The sequence below is a fragment of the Balaenoptera musculus genome, chromosome 2 (genome assembly GCF_009873245.2).
Source record: "Balaenoptera musculus isolate JJ_BM4_2016_0621 chromosome 2, mBalMus1.pri.v3, whole genome shotgun sequence".
Taxonomy (NCBI): Eukaryota; Metazoa; Chordata; class Mammalia; order Artiodactyla; family Balaenopteridae; genus Balaenoptera; species Balaenoptera musculus.
Window position 1 is genome coordinate 14198817 of NC_045786.1, and position 24630 is coordinate 14223446.

The window sequence follows — 24630 nt, forward strand, 5'->3', positions numbered from 1 at the left end:
TCCCCGCGCGCCGCGCGGCCCGCTCGCCCCGGGCCCCGCGCCGACGCCCGACCCCGGCGCCCGGCCCGCGCCGCCCTCCCGCCTGCCCGGAGGCGGTGCGGGGCTCGCCGGGGGATGTCACAGCGGCTCCTCGGAGCCCCCAGCCGTCGTCGCTTCCGCCCAGCCGCCGCCCCCGGGAACCGCGACAATGAATCCCCAGTGCGCCCGCTGCGGGAAAGTCGTGTATCCCACGGAGAAAGTCAACTGCCTGGATAAGGTGAGCGAGGGGGCGCCGGGCTGCACCTGCTCGGAGAAGTTTTGGCATCTGGGATGGAAAGAGAAGAGTGGGTCTGTGCGTGTGTGTGCGCGTCTGTGTGTCTTGGCCCCGGGTGAGGGGACGCGAAGCAAGATGCCCGCAGGAGTGCCAGAGAGCACGCTTGGCGATCGTGATGTTGGAACCGGGAGAGGCTTTTGTCGGGGTGCGGGCGGCGGCAGAGCGGCTGCGGAGGGCGCCTGGAGGAGAGCGGCCCGGGCTGGGCCCCCAGGGGCAGTTCGGCCAACCGCGCGCCTCCCACCTCCGCTGCGACCCCTCACTGCCCCGCACGCCCACCTCAAGGATCCGCCCGGATCGCCACCTCACCCCCCCCCCCCCCCCCCCCAGCGCCTCGCGTGAGGGCGGCGAGGTGGAGAGGCAGATAGTAATTAACATGTCGTGGGGCGGTCGCTGCCGCATTGCTAAGAATAAGCCCCGCCGGAGAGCCCGGGCTGAGCGCGGCGAGCCAGACCCACTGGGGGCTAATCCACCCGCCTGGGGAATTCCAGAGGAAGTGGCTCTAGCCTGGCCCCCGCAGCCCTGCTTCCCTGCCCTTCCCGGGCGTGGATGGAGTTGAGCAGCCTGGGAGACAGACCCTGGCGCTAGCCTGAGCGACTGACAGTTGAACCCAGCCGGAGGCGGTCCCTGTGAAATTTGCGTGTGGTCATACAGATGCCTCATAAGAGCACGCCGTCATCCCTACAGTCATCCCAGACAGAGTCCGCCTTTCCCGCAATTTAGTGGAAGCTGGACAGGGATGGGGGGGCCGGGGGTACTTAACATAGTGCGTCTCCGGCCACCTCGGGTTGCCTGACTTCCGGTGAGCGCATGTTTATCGGGATGTTACAAACAGTGTTGTTTAGGCACTTTGAACTGGATTCGGTTTCCTTTCGAGGCCACTTCACAGGCTCCATTTCTCCGTTAACCAAGCGCAGAATTCCTTTTTGGCTGCTCATAGAAGTGTAACAGGGGTAGAGCCCGTGACATTTCTTCCATCTGAGTCTGTACGTTGTGGCGGAGAGTCATTTAAAACTCCATTTTAATAACTGCCTGCTTTGTTTACTTAACTGAAAGTCGGCAAACAGCCACTGGTACCTACAGTCATTTTGTTGTAGTATTTTCAGACATGGGGACTTGTGATGCACTAAAAAAAAGGTCTCGTTTCTGTACCCATCCTGGAAAGAACTGGCGTTGTACTATAATTTTAAATATTTATTTTTTTCAGTATTGGCATAAAGGATGTTTCCATTGTGAAGTCTGCAAGATGGCTCTCAACATGAACAACTACAAAGGCTATGAAAAGAAGCCCTATTGTAATGCGTAAGTATTGTCAACATAGTGTGCCAGGTGTGGCACAGCAGCAGAGCATGGAAGTGAGTGGATTCGCCTCTTCTGAAGAATTGACTTGCTGTGTCACCCAGGTGTGGCAGTGGCCAATTACCTGTTTATGCCACGTACTTTGGGGCCATGTAGTTTGTTGAAGTTCATTGCATTTATGTCTTTCTGATGTGCAGGGTAATTTGTGTGTCTTCAACCAGAAGGTTAGTTCTTGAGGTTCACAGTGTTGCAGAGTTAGGGACATTTGTTAGAAGCTGCAGAACTTAGACACTGAGAACACCTGTGCTCTGAAATGCATGTCAGATAGATTTGCATTTTATTCATATGTCAGTTTCCATTTTATCATATGATGTTGCCGTACTGCATTTTCTGCCCGAACCTCGTTGCTTAGAGAAAGGAGTCATGCTCCTTTGGCTTTAGCTGAGACCACTCCAGAGATGCTGGATCTTAAAAAGGGAACCAAAGAATTGAGACCTGGGTATTTCCAGCTGGTTAGTAGTAGGTCTCTCGGTGGGGATTAAAGAAGGTAAGTTTTCTTTAGTAGGCTTTTCCATTGGCATGCTTCCAGCCTATAATACTAGCGATTAGGTAGCATTTATGCAGTGCTTATCATGTGCCAGGCCCTATTCTAAGCACTTTATGCATTACTGACTCATTTAATCATTACAGACCCTATGACTTTGAGGAGTACTATTATTTTCCCCATTTGTCAGATGAAGAAATTGAGGCATTGAGAGGATAAGCCTCGGTAAGGGGCTCAGATCACTCCTAGAGACTGCAAATTGTAAACATTGTTCAGTGCTTCCAAATGGCTACCTTGGCGCCCTCGCAGTGTGTTTCCCCACTTTTTGAGCATCCCCCCACCCAGATTATTTTCAGCGGTGGGCTCTTGGCCCTGATTGCTGAGCCGCCTTCTTCCTGGTTCCCTTGTGGGGGCTTCTCCAGCCTGGAGGCGGCAGAGGATCCCTCGCCTTCTGGCTGGAGCATTGCCAGAGATGCATTCTCCCTGGAGTTTTGGAAAGAGGTTTATTCAGGTCTCCTGGAGATGGGGGGTCCATGGTTAATTCATGCTTCACTCATGGGAGTGAGTTTTCATAGACGGTAAATTTTTGGTAAACGAATGTAATGTGCTCATACCTCTCTGATGAATAACCTAAAAAAAAAAAAAACTCTTTGTATTTCCTTCGGTCCTAGCTTAGTGCTTACAAATACACCAGAAACTTTTCAAGAAATCAGAAAATGGTGGCATTGAACAGAATTCATGATTTGGATGAGTGAAGTCCACAGATAGTCCCAAACCATTGATGTTTTCAGCTCTCCTGTATCGTGCCTCTTACTAGAATAACATGAAGCAATAAATGAGATCCCAGTGTCGTGGTCGCCTGCTTCTCTTAAAGAGAGGTGTAGAGGGCTGGTGAAAGATCAAAGGCAGGTAGCTGTCCCTAGAAGGGAAAGGGCCCTCGACAACCCATAGACAGGATGATTGTTCTTTGGTTAAAGGAAAGTGAACCATTCTTCCCATAACTCTTCTAGCCTGTGGCCTGATTCCATCAGGCTTCATGGGCCACATCAGGATTCTTTCTAGCTTCACAGCCTGAAGTTTTTTTTTTTGTTTTTTTTTTTTTAGGTTCTGGAGTTTTATTTCCTGAGCTGAATAGAACTCAGAATTGCTATTATGCATAGTAGGATGGGGTAATTATAATAATGTGATTAAGTTTGTATGAACCCATGCATTGCAAGTGCAGTATGCTTTTACCCTTTTAAATACAAAATCCAAATAGGATACTGTATTAATTTTCTATTGCTTCATAATAAATTATCACAAACGTATCAGCATAAAGCAATACCCAGTTATTATCTCACAGTTTCCATGGGTTGAGAGTACAGACATAGCTTAAGCTGGATTTTCTGCTCAGGGTTTCACAGCACTGCAGTCAAGCTGTTGCTCAGGGCTGTGTTCTTATCTGAGGCTCAGGGTCCTCTTCCAAGCTCATGTGGTTTTTGGCCAAATTAATTTTCTTGCTGCTATAGAATCCATGGTAGTTTACTTCTTCAAAGCCAACAGGAGAGAAAACCTCTTAACCTCTAGATCATCTTTTAAAGGGCTTGCCTGCTTAAGTCAGGCCCACCTGGGTCAATCTTCCTTCTGATTAACTTAAAGTCAAATGATTATGGGACTTTACATAATCAAAGTCCCTTCACCTTTGCCAAACATATAGGTAACCTAATCATTGGAGTGGCCATCCCATCATACTCATAAATCCTAATCAGATTCAAGGGGAGGAGATTACACAGGGTGTGAACATGAAGGGGCCACCTTACAATTCTCACAGCCTGAAGTTTAACTAGGTTTTACCAATGCCTTTGGGTGGCTCTGGAGGAATTGGGAGGGGAAGAGGAAAGACAGGAAGAGGAAAGACAGGAAAAAGAAAAGGAGAAGACAGCAACAAATATATATGTATATGTGTATATGTATGCATAATGTGTTTATGTGTATGTATATATATACACACACATAAACATATGTATATATACACACACACACAGGGCACACACATATACACACACATACAGATAAAGCATTGAATGAAGGAGAAAAAGAGATGATAAAAATAAAAGTACAGAAAAAAGAAGTGTAACTGAAGTGGAGTCTTTGATTGCATCGGGCCACTTGAAAGTTCAATGCTTACTGCTGAGTTTCAGTTCACTCCAGTTAAAAAAGAATATCAGATTCTGCAGCAAGTCATGGACGGCTGGTTGGCCCTCTGACTTCGTAGTGAACTAGTGCCCAGAACTGTTGAGATTTGGACCCCAAAACAAAAAAACCTCTGTTTGTAGATAAGAAACATCCTGCTATGTTGTTTCATAGGTCTGAGTCTTATTTTTTTAATACTTTCGTTATATCTACATTGAATGCTTACAGGTTTTCTCTCTAAAATTTCTTATATAATTCTAGTGCTTTGTTATTAGATTTAAGTTGAGTTTTGGGAGTAGCATCTCAGATTTTTTTTTGCTGAATGTTGAACATGGTAGTCCACTTTATGGAGCAGAGAGACAGGGTAAGACAGAAATCCATCTTTAGTGGGTGAATGAGTAGAATCGATGGTTTAAATGTCTAATTTAGCTTTACGTTCATGTCACAGCTTGATATGCTGTCTCCCAGACAACGAGCCTAGCAAAGTTGCAGGTTCTGTCTGCTGTAAAGGTTCCATGCTGGAAGGCCCCTATTCTCCACCCTTATTTTTCCAAGGGCGCAGGCTGGCATGTCAATTCACTGGTCAGCATGGATTACCGTTTGGGGATCCTGATGCCTCTGCTCTAAATCAGGTGGTGTGTGTCAGTCAGCTGTTCCCTGTGATCTTGGCCGGAAGGGCTGCCATAATTTCTCTGGGTCAGTGGTGGAAAATTGATTCTCTGAAGTATACTGCTACTGGGAAATGAAACATTCTGTGTCCATATAAAGTAATATTTTATCTGCCCCTAGTTTGGCTCAGGAGTGAATACACATACATGCTTAAATGAAAACGACTATTCTTCCCCCACTGCAACTTTTTTATTGTGAAAATTTTCATATACAAAATAGTTACAAGAATAATGCAATGAACATCTGAATATTCTCCACTGAGATGTAACTCTTATTAACATGTTGCAGTATTTGCTTCATGTTTTTATCTAGTATATGTACAGATATATTTATTATTTTGGGACCATTTGTTAGTTTCAGGCATCAAGCTGGTTTCACGCATCAAGATATTTCATTCTTAAAAAGGACCTCATGCATGTACTAAGAATAAGGATATTTTTCTTAAAGAATCACAGAGCCAATATCACACTTCAGAAAATTAACAAAAATTTCATAATAACTTCTAAAATCTGGTCCATATTCACGTTTCCCTCATTGTCCTAAGGATGTCTTTTATAGCTTTTTTAAAAAAAATACAGGATCCAATTAAGGTTGATACTTTACATTCAGTTGTTATGAAAATGGCAACTTTTGATTATTGGCGATTCAATATCAGTTCTTTAATTTCTGCTGTCATTTCTGTTGTTTTACATAACCTCTTAGAGCTTTCAGGAAGAGTATTTACGTAGCATTTCTTGTAAAAATAACATGTAATTAACTTAAGAAACTTTAAAATAAATATTAAAATATGCTGAAAATATTTGAAAGCACAAGCAGACATTTAGGATTGTTTTAAGAAAACATAAAGGCTTTTTATTTTAATTGATACCCGGGGGCATTTTTTTAAATGGAATGAAGTAGTGAGTATTTTCTTCGGTCTAAATATGTTGCTTGTTTATATTCTTGTGTGTTTAGAGAAGAAACAAGTTTCCTGTTTGACTTCATGCAAAGAACATGTATAAAATATAATTTACCTAATATTTAAATTTTGATCTTTTGATAGAATGATCAAAGTATAGTACACACTAGATGTAAGATTAGGCATGATACACATTTAGTTCCTAATGCAGCAGTGTACCCTACTAAAACATTTAAAAACAAACTGATCTACTTGAGGACATGCCATGTTTTCATAAGCCTTTATGTTTCACCAGCAGGCAATGGATTCTTTTGCACGTTCAGGATTTTTTTCCCATCATGGAACTTGCAAAGAAAAGAGGACTAGGCAATATTTGTATTGCTAAGAGGTGCTAGGAAAATAACACTAGCTGATTAGACAAAAAACAGCTCATATTCGTATGTGAGTTGGTATGCCAAGTTAAACTATAAATGTATTGCTACCCAGCAAGCCCCACAAAGAATATAAACCCTAAAGGCCATTTGTCAAATAAATAATTTAACTTACTGTAGGTGTCAGAATTGCATTTATTATGTGTTTGTAGAAAATACGTCAGTTCTTAAAGTATTCTCAGCAGTATCATCACTTAGAAATAGCAGTGCCAATGACTGGCCAGTTAATGTACTGTCGCCAAACATCAAGTTTTTTTAGGTCAGGGGAAGGATCAGTTTATGATGCAGTCGCTTTGCGGAGCATTGCCAATAATTTCCCCAAATCGTCACTTTTGCAGAGATTTTTTGGGGGGGCTGAACATTTGTCCTGACCTGCTCACGTTAAATACCCCTTGTATCTGTGTCAAATGTATCTTCAGTTAGGGGGCTGAAAGAACACAAGTGTCTGTGGCTATAAATACGTTTAGTTATCCTTCCAAAGACGCTTCCTTCTCAACAGATAGTTTCGCTTAACATAATTTTGGACCAATTTAAAAATAAGCCAGCAGGAGCCATGCTCCGTGTTTACTTTCGCTCTGCCTGTGTTAGCGTTCCGTTTTGTGAATATGTATGGACTGTCTACAGCCTGGAAGATTCCGGGCAAGGTGCTCCTGGTCATGAGCCACTCAGAACAGGCAGCTCTGTTCAGCCTGCCTGCCTTGAGGGGGACTGTCTAGGCCAGCCCCCCAGTAGCTCTCACTTACCATTTCTCTGTTGGTGACTCCCCACAAGTGCCTTTACTAAGGGGTACTCAGAGGACATGGAAGGAAATTAAATTGAAACCTGAGATATTTTCCACCTCATATTTCCCTTATCTCTGCTGAGGCCTCCCAAACCTGGTTCCATAACACTCCAAGGACTTGAGTTATCTCAAGGGGACTTAGGAAATTCTTGCTATTACGTTAGCTTTAATTACTTAAGAACTTTTCATGAAAGGCACAGTAGGGTGATTGGAGATTTGAAGCAAGACAGAACTGGATTCAAATCCTGGCTCCGTCATGGTCTACTGAACGAGTCTCTTGATCACTGAGCTTCAGCTTTTTCATCTGTAAAATGGGAATAGTAATGCTTAACCTGCAGGGCCGTGTGAGGATGAATGAGACAGGGCATGTCAAGGTTCCAGCCCCGTTCCTGGCACATAACAGACCTTCAGGAAACTGTAGTGTTCTTATTTCCTCGGCGGTACTTTTTTGAGGGGTGAAGGAAGAAAAGGAGGGTAAAAGGCAGAAGAAGAAGTTCCTCAGTATCCATGAAGGATTGGTTTCAGGACCGTCCCTCGGATACCAAAATCCGAGGCTGCTCAAGTCCACGGTCGGCCCTCTCTGCCTCTGTGGTTCCACATCCTCGGATTCAAGCAACCAGGCATCGGGTTGTACTGTAGTATTTATTGAAAAAAATCCGTGTATAAGTGGACCTGCACGGTTCAAACCCATGTTGTTCAAGGGTCAACTATGTATCAAAGAAATGACAGTCATGCCTATTAAAAGGTTTATACCAGTATTTTTCACACTATGGGTTGCCACCCATTCGAGGATTGTATCTAGAACTTAAAGAGAGAGAAAGAAGAGAGACAATATCAGAATGGGTTTGAGTAGTGGAAAGAGTATTGTTTTGGCAAATGTTCTTTTCCTAGTTATATGTGTTACGTGTGTACTGCATCATGATGTAAAACATATTTTTGCTGGAAGATATGGTCAAAAAAAGTTTGAGAAACACTAGCTTAGTTCCGTATTCTTAACGCCCCACACATCACAGAGCATTGGGAGCTGCCGGCCTGTACAACGCTATGCCGAAAGTCCATGAATTCAGACAGCCGCTGCTTTCGCTCTCTCTGTCTGTGCCAGCCACACCCTGTCCCACACCAGCCGTCCCTCAGGACTCAGCTCAGCCCTCAGAGCCCTCACCATCCTATGGAGGAACCACGAGCCTACCTGTCTGCACCCTCTTCCAGCGTAGGGTGGCTCTGAGGGCATGTGTCTTGCTCACCCCATCTCCGCAGAGCCTGGCAGTCAGCGCTCAATAGAGATTAGCTGCGTCAGGGAGTGTGATGGTTATGCTGCAGCTCAGAGTGTGGTCCCTGCCTCCCCGCCAAGTTCAGGATGTGGGCCAGCTGAGTTCCTTCTGAGGCTGGGCATCTAGAGGAGCTGGCTTGAGAAGAGGCGTTGCGGAGCCTGAATGGTGGTCTGGGGGCCAAGCTTCACCAGGTCTGAATACCAAGGAGTAAAGTCTTCCCACTGAAGGAGTAGGCTTGCCTTTGCCAATCCGAAGTGAACGTGCTGGGCTTCCCTGGTGGTGCAGTGGTTAAGAATCCGCTTGCCAATGCAGGAGACATGGGTTCGAACCCTGGTCCGGGAAGATCCCACATGACACAGAGCAACTAAGCCCGTGCGCCACAACTACTGAGCCTGTGCTCTAGAGCCCGTGAACCACAACTACTGAGCCCGTGTGCCACAGCTACTGAAGCCTGCACGCCTAGAACCTGTGCTCCACAACAAGAGAAGCCACCACGATGAGAAGCCTGTGCACCGCAACGAAGAGTAGCCCCCGCTCGCCGCAACTAGAGAAAGCCTGTGTGCAGCAACGAAGACCCAACGCAGCCAATAAATAAATAAATAAATAAATAAAAACAAAGTGAATGTGGTGGAATTTCCTTTCACTGCTTACAGGCTTGGTTTCAAAATATGATACCTTTCTAAAAGATTCTTTATGGATGCTCATTTAGTTTCTTCTGAGTTTAATTATAAAATGTAAAACGGGATAATTTCTACCTAAGAGGAACTTTATAGAAATGAAAAGGGGGAAATATGTGTAAGCCTCAGCACATCAAATGACACCTATTAGTACCCAAATGTTAGTCCCCTCCCTTATTTATAATAAATTAAAAGCTGTTGTCTCATATCTCCCCCTTAAAGAGAGGAGAAAATGTTACAGGCAACCATTTCTATGGGAGGATATTGTGATATGTAGGGATTCTAGTTTGCATCAGTTATAATCTGCCTTATCTGACTTTTTGGTTACGTACTGCCTAGAAAAAATTAGACCTTTTGCACACAGATCTGATGTGGGAGGATGACAGTTGTTTTTTGTTTTGTTAAAACTGGATGATTGAAAGTGAGGGAAGGAGACACTTTATTTGAACCAAATAAAAAAGTTCCAGTGTATATGCAAAATGATCTGATTCTCAGCTACCTTTTGAACCATTGATGACATCGAATGAATTTTAGTATCCTTTGAAATTGTAGAAGACTGTATTTACAAATCATGTCCTGAGTTCCGCCACATTTGAAAATGTTTCCGTGTCTTTATGATGATCTGTCTGTTACAGAGTGATGTCAGATTAGAAAACATTTGGAGATGGAGCACAGCAATATCTCCTAAATTATGGTGAGATGTAAGGTTAATGCAGGATACAGATGTGTGTGCTTAAAAGGGTATTGATTATGTGTCAGGGACCTGTGTAAGAGTGCATTTTGGTATGTCTTCTTTAAACGTTTTCAGATGAGTGCTTTAAAGGATGAGTGGTTCCTGGGAATGTCAGGAGTGAGAGAAAAGCAGACATACCCACACATGACAACCTTGTCCTCCAGAGATTCAGGGCCCCCTCAAAGCGCCGTCTCCAGAGGAACGGGAAGTCGAATTTCTTTTCTTTTCCTTTCTGTTTCGTTCTCCTCTAGTCAGCGTTATTAGGAAGAGCTAGGCTTTTTGCAGTGTGGGAAGTGGGAGCTAGAATAATATTTATGAGCTGAGTGCCCAGAACATTTTGAGGACTTGGTAGAAGGACGATTATTGATTCTAAAGTTCTGCTAATGAATCAGACGGTTCCACAGCCTCTCTCGTCGAACCTAGACATAGGGCACAGACATAACCAGAAAACAGGAAATTGTGGGGAGGACCAGGTTTGAGTGGCAAGGATCGTTTATTCCAGCACTGGAAACCCAGCATTAATTTTATCTGTGGTCAGCTGTGTGTTTTTCTTAGTGGAGTCCTTGAGGGAATCACGTTGTGTTCAGCTTCTGTTTACTTTTCCACACTCTGTTGACTCATTCCCAGCAAATCCTGGGAGGAGCTAGAAGAAAACTTAGTTCGATGTGTGTACTTTTGAATAGCCTCAGACCTATTTGTAGACCAGTGGCCTGGTCTACTTCTGCTTCAGCTCGGCAGTCTGAAAAGTCATTTAGACAAAAATCCTTGATGGGCTCCTCTGATGCTCATTACCCATCCAGAGCAGGCGCCGGTCAACCACACAGAGAGCGTGGAGGCGTGGGATGGCCGTGTGCAGCCTAGGGCCAGAGATGTGGGGTGTGGAGTTAATTGGTTGCCCGCCAACATTGAATTCCATCTTGAAATCTGACTTCGCTATCTGTTGTTGCATCAAGAGTGTGAACTCCACCAAATTCAGGCAGCACGCGGGAGCATCAAGAACAGTGTGGCACATATATACAATGGAATATTACTCAGCCATAAAAAGAAATGAAACTGAGTTATTTGTAGTGAGGTGGATGGACCTAGAGTCTGTCATACAGAGTGAAGTAAGTCAGAAAGAGAAAAATAAATACCATATGCTAACACATATATATGGAATCTAGAAAAAAAAAAAGGTTCTGAAGAACCTAGGGGCAGGACAGGAATAAAGACACAGATGTAGAGAATGGACTTGAGGACACGGGGAGGGGGAAGGGTAAGCTGGGATAAAGTGAGAGTGGCATGGACTTATATATACTACAAAACGTAAAATAGATAGCTAGTGGGAAGCAGCTGCATAGCACAGGGAGATCAGCTTGGTGCTTTGTGACCACCTAGAGGGGTGGGATAGGGAGGATGGGAGGGAGACGCAAGAGGGAGGAGATTTGAGGATATATGCATATGTATAGCTGATTCACTTTGTTATACAGCAGAAACTAACACACCATTGTAAAGCAATTATACTCTAATAAAGGTGTTAAAAAAAAAAAGAATGGTGCAGTAAATGCACACATCAGTACAGAAAGACATATAAACAGATGTATGTTTATTCATTTATTTTCTTTATTTTTTTGGCTGCATTGGGTCTTAGTTGCAGCATGTGGGATCTTTCATTGCATCGTGGGCTCGTCATTGCGGTGTGCGGAATTCTCTCTAGTTGTGGCGTGCGGGTTTTCTCTCTCTAGTTGTGGCACGCGGGCTCCAGGGCGCGTGGGCTCTGTAGTTTGCGGCATGTGGGCTCTAGTTGAGGTGGGCGAGCTCGGTAGTTGTGGCGCTCGGGCTTAGTTGCCCAGCGGCATGTGGGATCTTAGTTCCCCGACCAGGGATCGAACCCGTGTCCCCTGCATTGGAAGGCGGATTCTTTATCACTGGACCACCAGGGAGGTCCCCAGATGCATTTTTGATGGTCTGTTTGGATACCTGCACTATCTCCTCCTGGCTGCTCTTCCGATCATCCACCCAGAGCCCTGTGTATCTCTGTCATCTTCTAGACGTCCTTGTCCTCCTTCCCCATCCCCACATGTTCATTCCCTCAGTCCTCACCCTGCTTCCGGCTCTCATCCTGTTTGGCCAGTGATCTGACCATCATCATCATCCCCTACCTGGTCTCCCTGTTCTAGTCTTTCTCTTTTTGAATGCTTTTCCTGCCACTGCAGTTTCTCTTTTGAAACCACAGTTCTGGTCATATTATTGCCCTTATGCACACACCTCTGATGGCTCCCCACTGCCTACAGAAGAAAAAAATTGGGTTTCTGATAGATACTCAGGGCTTTTCATACTTTATCCACTTCCTTTCACCCTCCTCTCCAGCCACACTGGACTGCCAGCTCTGATGCCTTCATCGTTTCCTAACCGAAGTCTCAGTAGCCTCACCTGTAAAATGGGTATCATAATAGACTCTACCTCATAGGTTTAAGGATTCATTGGAATATCAAAATAATAAGTTTAGCCACAATAAGGAGGTAATAAAAGTTAGATAGGATATTCATTGTTGTTAAACTTGACACAGTGATTTAACCCTTTCCTTACACTGTTCTTAAGCCATCCTATCCTCCCTTGTTTTAAAATTGCTTTCATCTTTAAGGCACACAGCCATGGCAACCTTTGTGAAACCGTTCTGAATCTCTCAGTCAATTACTGGACTCTTTCTCTGTGTGCCCATTGTAGTTTTTATATTTCAGTTATATCACTTAATCAAAAAGCCTGCCTTGTACTAGAACTGTGTTTGTCTTCCCATTCAAGGTGGTTTCCTGCTGAGATTGGACCATGGAAGTTCTTAGCCTGAGGTTGGAGCTGGGTTGAGGGTGGGGAAGTCAAGTCAGCTGAGCTTTGCTTCTAAAGGGATTATTTCTGGCTTGTGTTTCAGGAATCGAGAAAGGGGGTTGCAGTGCTGCAGTGCAATTCTGACACTAACCACTCCATGAGTGAAGGGTGCAGTCCCCAACAAGACAGCCCTTGCTTCAGATGCCACTGCAAGTTCAGGTGTCCACAGGACAACCACACTTCTGACCAACTAGCTACAAATTTGGGGAGGGGGTCCCACAACCCCTTCAGATTTGACAGTTTCCTAGAACGACTCACAGAACTCAGGAAAGTCCTATACTTAAGATTATTGTTTTATCATACAGGACATAAGGCAGGACCAGTCATGTGAGGAGACACGTAGGACCAGGTCTGGGAGGGTCCTGGACATGGAGCTTCCCTGCCCTCACCCTGTGGAATCAGGAGGGGTCTCCCTCCCTCCCTCCCAACACGTCCATGCGGTCACAAACCAGGAATCTCCGCCAAATCTGGAGCTTTGGTGTCCAGAGTTTTTAATGGGGTTTCATTGTGCAGGTGTGATGACTCAGATTATTCAGACTTCATCCCCTCTCCCCTCCCTAGAGGAGGTCCACTTACCTCACCCCGACTCAAAGCTCCAACCCTCTAATCCCATGATTTCTGGAGTGGCCAGCCCCACCCTGAGCATCTTGTTAGCACAACTCAGATATGGACCCTGGGGCTCATGAATATCAAAGATATTTCCTCTAGGGAAATTCCAACTATTTAGAGTAGATTGCAGGAACCAGGGACTAAAGCTAGTCAAATTCATGATCATACAACAGGCCTGCTTCTCACTGTCCTCATCAGATGTCTTGTTTGCTTCGTCGAGACAGTGCCTCCCTTTCATATCATGAACCTTCATATCCCATTATGACAAGAATGACGATCTAAACCCACCATGTCTATGTTGTCAATCAGTAGAAGTTGGGTGAGGCATATAAATGGTTGACAGCCTGCACGCAGGAGGTGGGTGGGAGGACCTATTTATAGAAGGATCCTTGATATAACTCTCTAGATTGTTTTTCTTTTTTAAATAAGCAAGTCTTCCCTATCAGCAGATTACATTCTTGAGGGCAGGAACGGTCCCAATCACCTTTGTACACCATGGCGCCTACCATGTGCTTGGTGAGTGTCCCCGCATAGAGCCCACTGCCCAGCAGCTCTCTTGGGGGTGCAGCTCAGCCTCAGGCGTCCCTCACTAAGAGAGCAGACTCAACAGGAAGGAACAGACTTTCTTTCCATGAGGATCCGTGTGGTGGTCCCAGCGGAGCTGGCCATGCTTGGGCTGACAATACACATGAACAATAGCTACCACTTCCTCTGATAGGTGGAAATATTGACGTTTATAGCTAGATTATTGGTCACTGACATGCAGCCAAACAAAAGATGACAAGAGTAATGTTGTCTACAGAGGGAGTAGGTAAAATCACTTTGTTACAACTATGTTTTTCAAAAGTCTCAGGACGAACTCCTGTGCTTTAGACATCAGGCCATGTAGCCATTCACTTGCCTATCCATATATTTTTTCCCAGAAATAAGTATGATTTATTTATTTCCTGAAACAAATGTAATCAGGGATTAATGCATTAATCCCTGAGAAATGAAAAGTCTTTACATTCTCTTACGGAAGAATTTAATTTTCTTTAGTGACTTTCTTCAATCCTGTCTTTTCTCCCAGATTTCCAGAACTTCCAAAACAACTCAGCAGGATCTGTGCTTCCTCCTCCTCCCCGTCCCCATCCCCCACGCCAGAGTGAGCGCTCGCTCTCTCTCACTGTGCTAAAGTCTTCGCTGTTGTCACTGGCGTAGTTATCTGATTTTCTTTTTTTTTAATTAATTAATGTATTTATTGTTGGCTGCGTTGGGTCTTCGTTGCTGCACGCGGGCCTTCTCCAGTTGCGGCGAGCGGGGGCTACTCTTCGTTGCGGTGCGCGGGCTTCTCATCGCGGTCGCTTCCCCTGTTGCAGAGCACAGGCTCTAGGCGCGCGGGCCCCAGTAGTTGTGGCACACGGGCTCAATAGTTGTGGCTCGCGGGCTCTAGAGCTCAGTCTCAGTAGTTGTGGCGCACAGGCTTAGTTGCTCCGCGGCATGTGGGATCTTCCTGGACCAGGGCTCGAACCTGTGTTCCCTGCACTGGCAGGTGGACTCTTAACCACTGCGCCACCAGGGAAGTCCCTGATTTTCTTAATGTTAAGTCAAATTCTATTTTAAAATGTCTAGATGCTTAAGGCACATAATAATTAAGGATTATTCCTGTCAGGAATAGAAACACCATATTAGAACAGTTCTTCCTCAGAGGCTGCTAAACAAGGAAAATCCTATTTAGAAGGTTTGCCTCTGTGGTCTTTATTTTTATTTTTTCTATGGTAGTTACGTAACGTCAGGTTTAATTGGCCAGGAGTGAGGAAGCTGGTTTATTTGTGTTCCTCTTGTGTCATATGTACCCGAGGGGCTGAGCGGTCAGTGAAAGTACCTATAATTTGTACATGGGGGCTGCTGGCCAGGAAGTGTCCTGTATAATGGCAGTTTGACAGATGTTGAAAGAAAAGCAGTTTGTTTTCTCTTTCTGCAGTGATGGGTATGTAAGAGCCACTGAATAAACATGTGTGGATTGGCTTTAAAAGCACATTTATGCTGAACAGGATACAACAGTCCTTTATTTGATAGAAAGCCTCCTAATGCTGGCATCTTTCTCTGGTGCAGACTGGTGGGTCAGGAGAGGGTGCTACTCAGGATTTAAAAATTAATTCCCTAAGAGAAAAAAGGTGGTAACATAAAAGAAGGACCTGAGTGTACAAACTCTTGGGGGTAAGATAGGCTCAAGGATGTACTGTACAACATGGGGAATATAGCTAATATTTTGTGGTAACTGTAAATGGAAAATAACCTTTAGAAACTGTATAAAAATAAAAAATTGAAAAGAAGAGGAAAGGTTAGCAATCATTTTGAAGAGGTGGCACAGCACAGAGAGTAATGACTCTGGAGCCAGATGGCCTGACCTCAGATCCCAACCCTGCCATTCACTAGCTGGGGAGAGTTACTCAAGAGTTCTTTGTCACAGTTTCCTGATCTGTCCTTATCTGTAAATAGGAGGCGCAGTGATAGTAGAGCTCATTATTTATAGAGAATTCAGCACAGCACCTTGTACCTACGAGTTCTCAGTATGTAGAAACTATTGTTTTTTTTCTCTCCATGTCTCTTCAGGTAAAACTTTGCCTACATTTGTGACTTATTTCTAGAATCAAACACATCCAGATCTGTGGTGCCGTTACCCACTCACCATGTCCAAATGTCTTTCTACTTTGACCAAGAGGGGAGGGATGGGGAAAGCTCCAGTGAGAAAATGGTGCTGGGATGCTATGTATGGTGTTCACTCTAAGGGCAGACTCTGTAGAAGTTAAATTTACAGTTTGGTGACACCCCCTTGTATTCTATTTGAGGATAAAGAATCTGTATTCAGTTCAGTGTTTATCACTATTGCTTTAGGTTTTCTGGGGAGGTTTTCATCTAAAGAATGTAAACATGGGGCCTCACAGTGAACTTGGGTAATTCAACTAAACAAATATTTGTGGAACTCAGATCAAATGCAAGGCAATCATATACAAAATTCTGAGGGATGTAAAGACAACTATGAAACAGTTTTCACTCTTGACAATAAAGTCTGTTGAACAAGATAAAGAGAAAAAAAAAAAAAGAAGTACCTGAGTGGAGGATGGAGGAAAGATCAAGTAATCCTCAGAAGATACCAGCAGGGGAATACTGATGGTCTCGGCCATCCGTACCGAAGCATAGACACTAACGATGGTTCATAGGGTCCAGAGATGTGACCGGTGTGTGGTGGGGACAGGACAGGCTGATCAGTAAACCCTGGTGGCGGAGAGGCTTTGCGGTGCTAAAGAAGAAACAGATCTCATAGGCGGGTCCATGTATAGAAAGAAAGAAACCGGAAGGGGAACAAGTGATGGAGAACATTTGGAAGAGGCTGAAAATGAAGGAGAAACCAACTCAGGGCAGACCGGGGCCACGTACGTGGATGGAAAAGATAACTAGTGGTTTCTCCACATACTTACACTGTGGCACAGAGGCTGGATGCCGTGTAAAGGGAGGCTTTACCGAGACAGCGGCTGAAAGTTTAAAAGACAATGTCAGGGCTTCCCTGGTGGCGCAGTGGTTGAGAATCTGCCTGCTAATGCAGGGGACACGGGTTCGAGACCTGGTCTGGGAGGATCCCACATGCCGCGGAGCAGCTGGGCCCGTGAGCCACAATTACTGAGCCTGCGCGTCTGGAGCCTGTGCTCCGCAACAAGAGAGGCCGCGATAGTGAGAGGCCCGCGCACTGCGATGAAGAGTGGCTCCCGCTTGCCACAACTAGAGAAAGCCCTCGCACAGAAACGAAGACCCAACACAGCCATAAATAAAATAAATAAATTAATTAATTAAAAAAAAAAAAAAAAAAAAGACAATGTCAGGGCTTCCCTGGTGGCGCAGTGGTTGAGAATCTGCCTGCCAATGCAGGGGACACGGGTTCGATCCCTGGTCTGGGAAGATCCCACATGCTGCGGAGCAACTAGGCCCGTGAGCCACAACTACTGAGCCTGTGCACCTGGAGCCTGTGCTCCACAACAAGAGAGGCCGCGATAGTGAGAGGCCCGCGCACCGCGATGAAGAGTGGCCCCCGCTTGCCGCAACTGGAGAAAGCCCTCGCACGAAACGAAGACCCAACACAGCCAAAAATAAATAAGTAAATAAATAAATTTATAAAAAAAAAAAAAAGAATGTCAGTTGATTTTTCACTTTGCTTTTGTATACAGTTCTGTTGTTTTCAAGCTGCTTCGGACTGAACATGGAAAATGAGGAAGCGTGGGTTGGAGATGCAGTGGTTGTGAGGATTTTAGAGCAAGTGGTCTCACTACCTTGAAGTTCATCGGAGTGAAAGGGGGGATGGCTGGTCCCACCACATCCCAGACTTCAGGACACCTGTTCAGTGTGCGAGCAGCAAAGGGGGCGTGTGTGTTCAGGGAGCCCCGGGTTATGAGAAACTCTGTGAGACAGGAGCCATGTATGAGTTCAGTTCTGCGTGTGTTTCCAGGGGCTGGAGCAGTCCTTGGCGCACAATCGACCTTTCATAAAGATTTACTGAATAAACAAAAGAAGGAATAAAAAGAAAGGGGCCTCCACTAGGTAGAAAACTTTGAAACGTAAAGTTCTGATAGAAAACATGTTAATTATTCCAGTGAGGGAGAAAATGAGGAATACCTCTTAAGACAAAAACCAAAAGACAAAAAAACAGCATAGGGCACCACCCCCTGGAGCCTTCCGAGCTCCGATTAGTACGACACACAGTTTAAAGGATGGGAAACTGAGAAATCAAAAATGCACACACAGTGAGATTAGGGTCAGGAAAGCTAAAGGTCGACATGAGCCATGGCTTGTGAAAAATTCTCAAGACCAAAGAGTTTTGAAAGCACTCATGTTCTGAGAAAAAAAGGTGAACTGAAGCTTGGGGAAGATGCTGGGATAATAAAAAATGACACAGAAAAAAGTAGAAATATTCGCTTCCTAGTTAGCTTTCCTCCTTTCAATGAAGAAGAAGATATTTAAAAGTAGAAAAGACCCATAAACATCATCAAGAAATTAAAGTAAAAGCCAGGAGGGTAAGGTTAGGAAGAAAACATCAAGGTATTCTTCATGGTAATAAAAGAAGTTGGACTCTCTAGACCCAGATGAATGGCATCGTACGGTCCTGAGAAGGCCCTGTGGACGAGGTTCTGGAATTGAAATCGTGGTCCCCTGGCCCTTGATGACAAGAGAAGATGTGGTGGGACAATTACGAGATGGACTTGGGCGCTCAGCTGCGTTAGTTACTTCCCCTGGCTCTGCCTCTGGTCCCTCATCTGTAAAATGATGTCCTGTCAGCCCATCTGCCAAATGAGGCTGTGCCTCAGTTGATGATAATAATAACACTTACTACCTCTTCTGTTTACTGTGAGGAATAAATCAGATAATCTGTGTAAACAGTTGACAGAGTTGATACCATCTAAGCATCAGTTATACTCATTATTGCCTGTTCTCTTTGAGAAATTATCTGCAAAAGAGAGCTTTGGGAGTTTTGGAGATGGAAAAATATCCCAAGTTTAGAATGGGGAAGAAGAGACAGATTGTAGAAATTACAGCCTAATAAATTTGGCATTAATTCCTGGCAAAATCCTCATACAGATAAGTACAGAGATGGTTTGGGAGAATCCTTATGGATTCTGTATTAGTTTGCTAGGCCTGCTGGACAGAGTACTGCAAATGGGTGGCTTAAATAACAGGAATTTATTGTGTCACAGTTGTGGAGACTAGAAATCTGAAATCAGTGTGTCCACAGGATTGGTTTTTTTGGGGTGGAGGGGTGTGAGGGAAGGACCTGTGCTGGGGCGCTCTCCATGGCTTGTAGATGGCTATCTTCTCCCAGTGTCTCCTCACATCACCTTCCCTATGTGTCTGTGTCGAAATTTCTCCTTTTTACAAGGACAGCGGTCGTATTGGATTAGGACCCACCCAAATGACCGCACTTTAACTTGATTCCCTCTGTCAAGACCCTGTCTATACATAGGCCACATTCTGAGATCCTGGGGATTAGGACTTCAACGTGTCTTTTTTAAGGGGATTCAGCCCTTAACAGATTCAAAGCAAAATTAGCCTTATTTTATTTTATTTTTTTGATGGTATAGAAGAAGGGAAATATATACACAGTGAACTTTGAGTTTTTTTAAAAAATGTATTCAATACTATTGGTTTTCATAAATGAAATTTATGGTGAGTGTATTCCCCCCTCCTTCCCTGCAGGCACAGGGTTTAATCTGCATTTGAATTATTACACATTGGCCACAGTATCTGTTTCTTCATTTGATGCTGTATTTTCAAGACCTCACTCTTATTTTCAAGGTGTAATAACCTTCTTCTCATCCACCCAGGACCTTTACTTTGTGACATTGTGTGCTTTGTAAGCTTGTGAAACAATTATGAAATTGTGCTCTGATGGATTTTTCTTGCTCGCAGGAGAATGGCATTAAAATATTTGTAGGGAAATGAATTTCAGTTTCCAGTGGAAAAGGCCAGAAGAAATATGGTTTAAAATTTCATAGAAAATGACTGTCCTTATCATTTTATTTTGAGAAAGGGGCGGGGGGGAAATCTCCTGACTGTGACTTCATGTTTTAGTTCGTGTGAAAGAGTCCCGTCTGGAGATTTATCATCGTAATATTCCTACACTTTAGGATTTATCTTTCCATTTCAGAATTTAATTATTAATTTGATCATGAAAGTTTCTCAGAAGGCTTCTCTTTCTTAAAACTTCCTTTATTATTTTATTAAGTGCTGAAGAATTGCATCTGTGTTTCAAGAGGTAGTGGAGTAGACTGAGTTTTGTCATGTAGGCATTTAAGTGTAAGTGCTGGGCTCCTGAAAAGTACAGGTCCAGGCCTGCAGGGCAGGTGGATCCTGTGATAAGGCTTGTGTGGGTCCTGCTTTGTTTTCAGTAGCCGTGCTCTCTGCTTAACCTCTTCTCCCAGGTGAACTTTATTACCAGATAGAAATCTTATCCACCCAGTGAGTTCATGCGTGTTTTGAAAAACAGCACTGCTTCTCCACCCTCGCCCCCTGACTTTGAAAACAAACCCCAAACACACTCCTTTTTCCTCCTCGTAATCAGATCTTAGCTATCAATGCCTCCCAAGTCCTGTTGATGTTTCTGTCTTGAGTTAATTTTTTGGTAACTCTTTGTCTATTTATACGTGGCTGCTTTTTGCTCCACAAGATACCGAATGGAAAGCTCTTAGGGCCTTAAAAAAAGGACCAAGCCACCTTTCTCCAGTTGTCCTAGTGTCATTTCTCCTCCCCTAGATAAAGGAAGGCCTCTAATTTTTTTTTTGCTTTACAGTTTCTACTGGTCCTTTCTGTTTTTACCACTTGAGTGGCCAGAAATTTAGCCTTGATGTATGATGGACCTTTTAAATTTTTCTAAAAACCTTTGACCCCAAAGAGGATTTCTGGGCCTGGCCTGAGACCGTAGTGCAGTAACCCATCTGGTTTTTGAGAGTCAGCAGAGGCAGGTGGCCTGGGGCCCATCTACCCCTGTCTGCATGTAGTGGGGTTAATGAGAGGGATTGATTGTGAGAGGAAGAAAAAAAGTGTATATAAAGATCAAGGCATAGCTCTCCATCACCGGGAGCATGAATGGCCACCTGACTTGCTTTTCCAAGTGTCTCTTGCCCAATCTCTCTCTTCTTTCTAGAATTGGGAAATGCTTTATCCATTCCACAGCTCTAGTCTTCTTTTCAAGTGTAGCAGTTGTTTGAGTCTTAGCAGTGCAGAGATTACCTGGGTTTTGAGTGTGAATTTTAAAGCTGAAGTGTTCAATTTTTATGGGCACAGTACTTATGATTTCAAAAGCACTCTTTTCCAGATGTACATTTTTCAAATTGGAATACCTTTTCACATTATTTTAGATTTTCTGTAGGACTGAGATTTTGAACGAGAGGTTGAGAGGGAAATTACTTTTTTTTTTTTTCTGTTAGTTTTAAGCTTCAATTAAAAAAATTCTCATGGTGGGACTTTCCTGGTGGCACAGTGGTTAAGAATCCGCCTGCCAATGCAGGGGATACAGGTTTGATCCCTGGTCCAGGAAGATCCCATGTGCCGAGGAGCCTGTGTGCCACAACTACTAAGCCTGTGCTCTAGAGCCCTTGAGCCACAACTACTGAGCCTGCATGCCACAACTACTGAAGCCCGTGTGCCTAGAGCCCATGCGCCACAACTACTGAAGCCCTCGTGTCTAGAGCCCGTGCTCCACAAAAAGAGAAGCCACTGCAACGAGAAGCCCGTGCGTCACAACGAAGAGGAGCCCCCACTCGCCGGAACTAGAGAGAAGAGCCCGTGTACATCAACGAAGACCCAACACAGCCAAAAATAAATAAATAAATAAAATAAAAAATAAAATTAAAAAAAATCTTCATGGTCAAAATCTTAAAGATTTATTTTATGATATTGTTGAGGAAAATGCACATACATTGTCTCTTTAACATTCTGAATAGTGTTGAGAGTTGTGGTGGTTTTTTTCATACTCTGCTTCATATTGTGAGTTTCTAAACATACAGGTGCTGTGCAGGCCCAGGAGTGCAGCAGACAGAGAGGAAAAGTTAACATTCAGATCATTTACATTGTGACTCCCTTTCTAAGTTTGACTTTAGTGTTTGCTTCAAAGAGTATTTATTTTTCTGTATGGTATTAATAATATCAGGTATTCTCTTCTGAACTGGGGAATTGTTCTCTCCATTAAGGTAGTTTTTAGCAAACATTTCTTAAAAACAGTGAAACATTTCTGAAAAACATGTCATGAATTGTTTTTTCGTGTTCTGCCTGTTCTATTCTCTGTGGCCTATTACACTGTGCACCATTTAACAAATATTATAAATGCAGTCCTGCGTCTTACTTCTACACTGTAAAGACTTGCATTTTATTTCTGTACATACAGTAGTCTGCCCTTATCCTGGGCATACGTTCCAGACCCCTAGTGGATGCCTGAAACCGCCAAGAGTACCGAATCCTGTGTACACTATGTTTTTTTCCCCCTATGTATACATATCTGTGATAAAGTTTAATTTATAAATTAGGCACAGTAAGAGATTAACAATAATAACTAATAATAAAATAGAATAATTATAACAATACACTGTGATGAATGTTATGTGAATGTGGTCTCTCTCAGAGTATCTCATTGTACAAATTTAATGCCTTTTTCATCTTAACTAAGCACTTACCACGCACTGTGGCTGTAACGTTTGCAGTTTGAGGTGCGAAAGCAAAGCATGCAGATTTCTTTTTCCTTCTTCATGATTTCAGAGACAGATGATTTGTTCTTATCGTAGATCGTAGCAGCCTCAACCTACAATTTTTTCCTTTCTTTATTAAGTCAAGAACTTTCACCTTTTTACTTACAGAAAGTACTTTATGGCTTCTCTTTGGCATATTCAGATCACCAGAATCACTACACTTGCACTTTGGGGACATTATTAAGTGAAATAAGGGTCACTTGAACACAAGCACTGTGACACCACGACAGGCGATCTGATACCCCAGAGGGCTACTAAGTGACCAATGGGTGGGATACGCCAGACAAAGGGATGATTCACATCCTGGGCGGGTGAGACCAGGTGGCTCAAGATTTCATTACCGTACTCAGAATGGCGCGAAATTTAAAACTTATGAACTGTTTACTTCCGGAATTTTCCGTTTTATATTTTTGGACTGTGGTTGACTGTGGGTCACTGAAACTGTGGGAAGTGAAACCACGGATAAGGGAAGACTACGGTACTTTTATTTTGAGAAGTTAATTTGTAATTTATTAGACTTTGTGACCTTGCTGTATGGTGTAGTCATTAAGAGCCCAAGTTCTGAAGTAGGACATTTCAGTTTGAGCTCTGCACTCAACTGGATATCACTTCCTCTCTCCAACCTTAGTGTCCTTATCTGTAAAATGAGGATAATAATAGCAGCTACCACCTGGAGTTGTTACGAGATGTACATGAGACAATGCATGTAAAATGCCTGACCCATATATGTTAGCTATTACCATTAGCAGTGTGCATTTATGAGATAGAAGGTGCATGGTGTGTGGTAACAATATGGGACTAGCAGATTGGAGATGTGGGGTTCTAGGCCAGAGAAAATCCACAAAGGATGGAAAGGGGTGTTGAGACTTAGGAGAGTAAGACCTTGGTTCTAAGAACAAAAGGCAGTGTTATTTTTCTGTTGGATTATTCTATAATTCACATTGTTACAAACAAGGAAATGGATGCAGAGTTTATTATTATTATTTTTTGAAGTCACTTTTCACTTTAGCAGAATAAATAGGAAAAGATTTGTAGTCACTGGATTCCTGGACCAGAACTTGATGCATCTATCTCCTTATTCTCTCCAAACAGGAAGTTAAATTACTGTTCTGAGTTGAGTTTGCGTCTGGAACCAAATACGTTACCTGATCTACACTTGGCTAGGCCAGTTAAGTGTTTGGATGAAATGACACGCTCCTCTTTTTATTTTTGGAGTTTTCTGTTCTGGATTAATGTTGGATGTTTGTCGACGGTGGTTGGAGGGCGGCTTGCAATCTAGAATCAGTTGGTCAGGGAAATCTAGTCCTTATACTTGAGCAAAACCTGGAGGAGGCCAGGGAGTGAGCAGAAGAGTAATATGATGTGTGACTGAGGTTTTTAACAGGATCGCTCTGGCTGTTGTGAAAATAATGTACTAATAGGCCCCCAAATGCTTTTTTTTTGGTGTGTATATGCCAAAGGGGCAGTCACACATTGGGTGTCACCTTTAGTGTAAACAAGAGTGTATTTTATCATAAAAATGAACCCAGAGTTCTCAGGAGGCTCCTGTCCTTAAGGGAGTTTTATCCCTGGAAGTTGCCAGGACACAAGGGTCCCAGGAAAGGGACAGAGCAGGGGTTTCCATCATCATCGGTGACTAATTACTACTTTTGACTGAATCAGGGTGGATACTTGTGGGCATTGTTTTATGTGCAAAAATAGATCTTTTATTTCCCAAATGTACTGTAGGCCTAGATTGATCTAGATGGAACTTGGAAAAATCCTGTAGAATGATTGATTCTTGTTGATTTCCCTTCAGATGACCTCCTTCCTTTCCTTGACACCCCTCATTCCATCGTCCCCTTTCCTGCCCTTCCTTGTTGATGAGGGCTGAGGGCATTGCCCTCACAGACTGTATTTTTCTGAGTGGTGGTCATTACTTTCCCTTGGATTGGCTGAAAAATCATTCCTGTCACCTCTCTGGAATGTAGAGTTCCACCTTGGCATGCATGCGTTTTGACAACGGAACCTTGTTCTGCAGCTAGAGGTTGGCAGGGTTCTACTTCCTTTTAATTTTCTTGTACAATTAAGGCACCTAGGAAAACATTTGAAGAAAGTTTTCATTTTGT

The 24630-nt window shown here is 43.8% G+C and overlaps 1 protein-coding gene across 2 annotated transcripts in view; it reads left to right on the forward strand.

Moving 5' to 3' along the window:
• The first annotated feature begins 19 nt into the window (after nucleotides 1-19).
• The window catches only part of NEBL (nebulette), a 336029-nt gene continuing 311418 nt past the window's right edge, over nucleotides 20-24630 (forward strand). The window contains exons 1-2 of one of the 2 annotated variants that reach the window (XM_036842835.1): nucleotides 20-256; nucleotides 1518-1612. In XM_036842835.1, coding sequence (XP_036698730.1) covers nucleotides 188-256; nucleotides 1518-1612 — 164 coding nt within the window. In that variant the 5' untranslated portion in view covers nucleotides 20-187. The remainder of the gene's footprint in view (nucleotides 257-1517; nucleotides 1613-24630) is intronic. The other variant, XM_036842836.1, reaches the window with a different exon arrangement.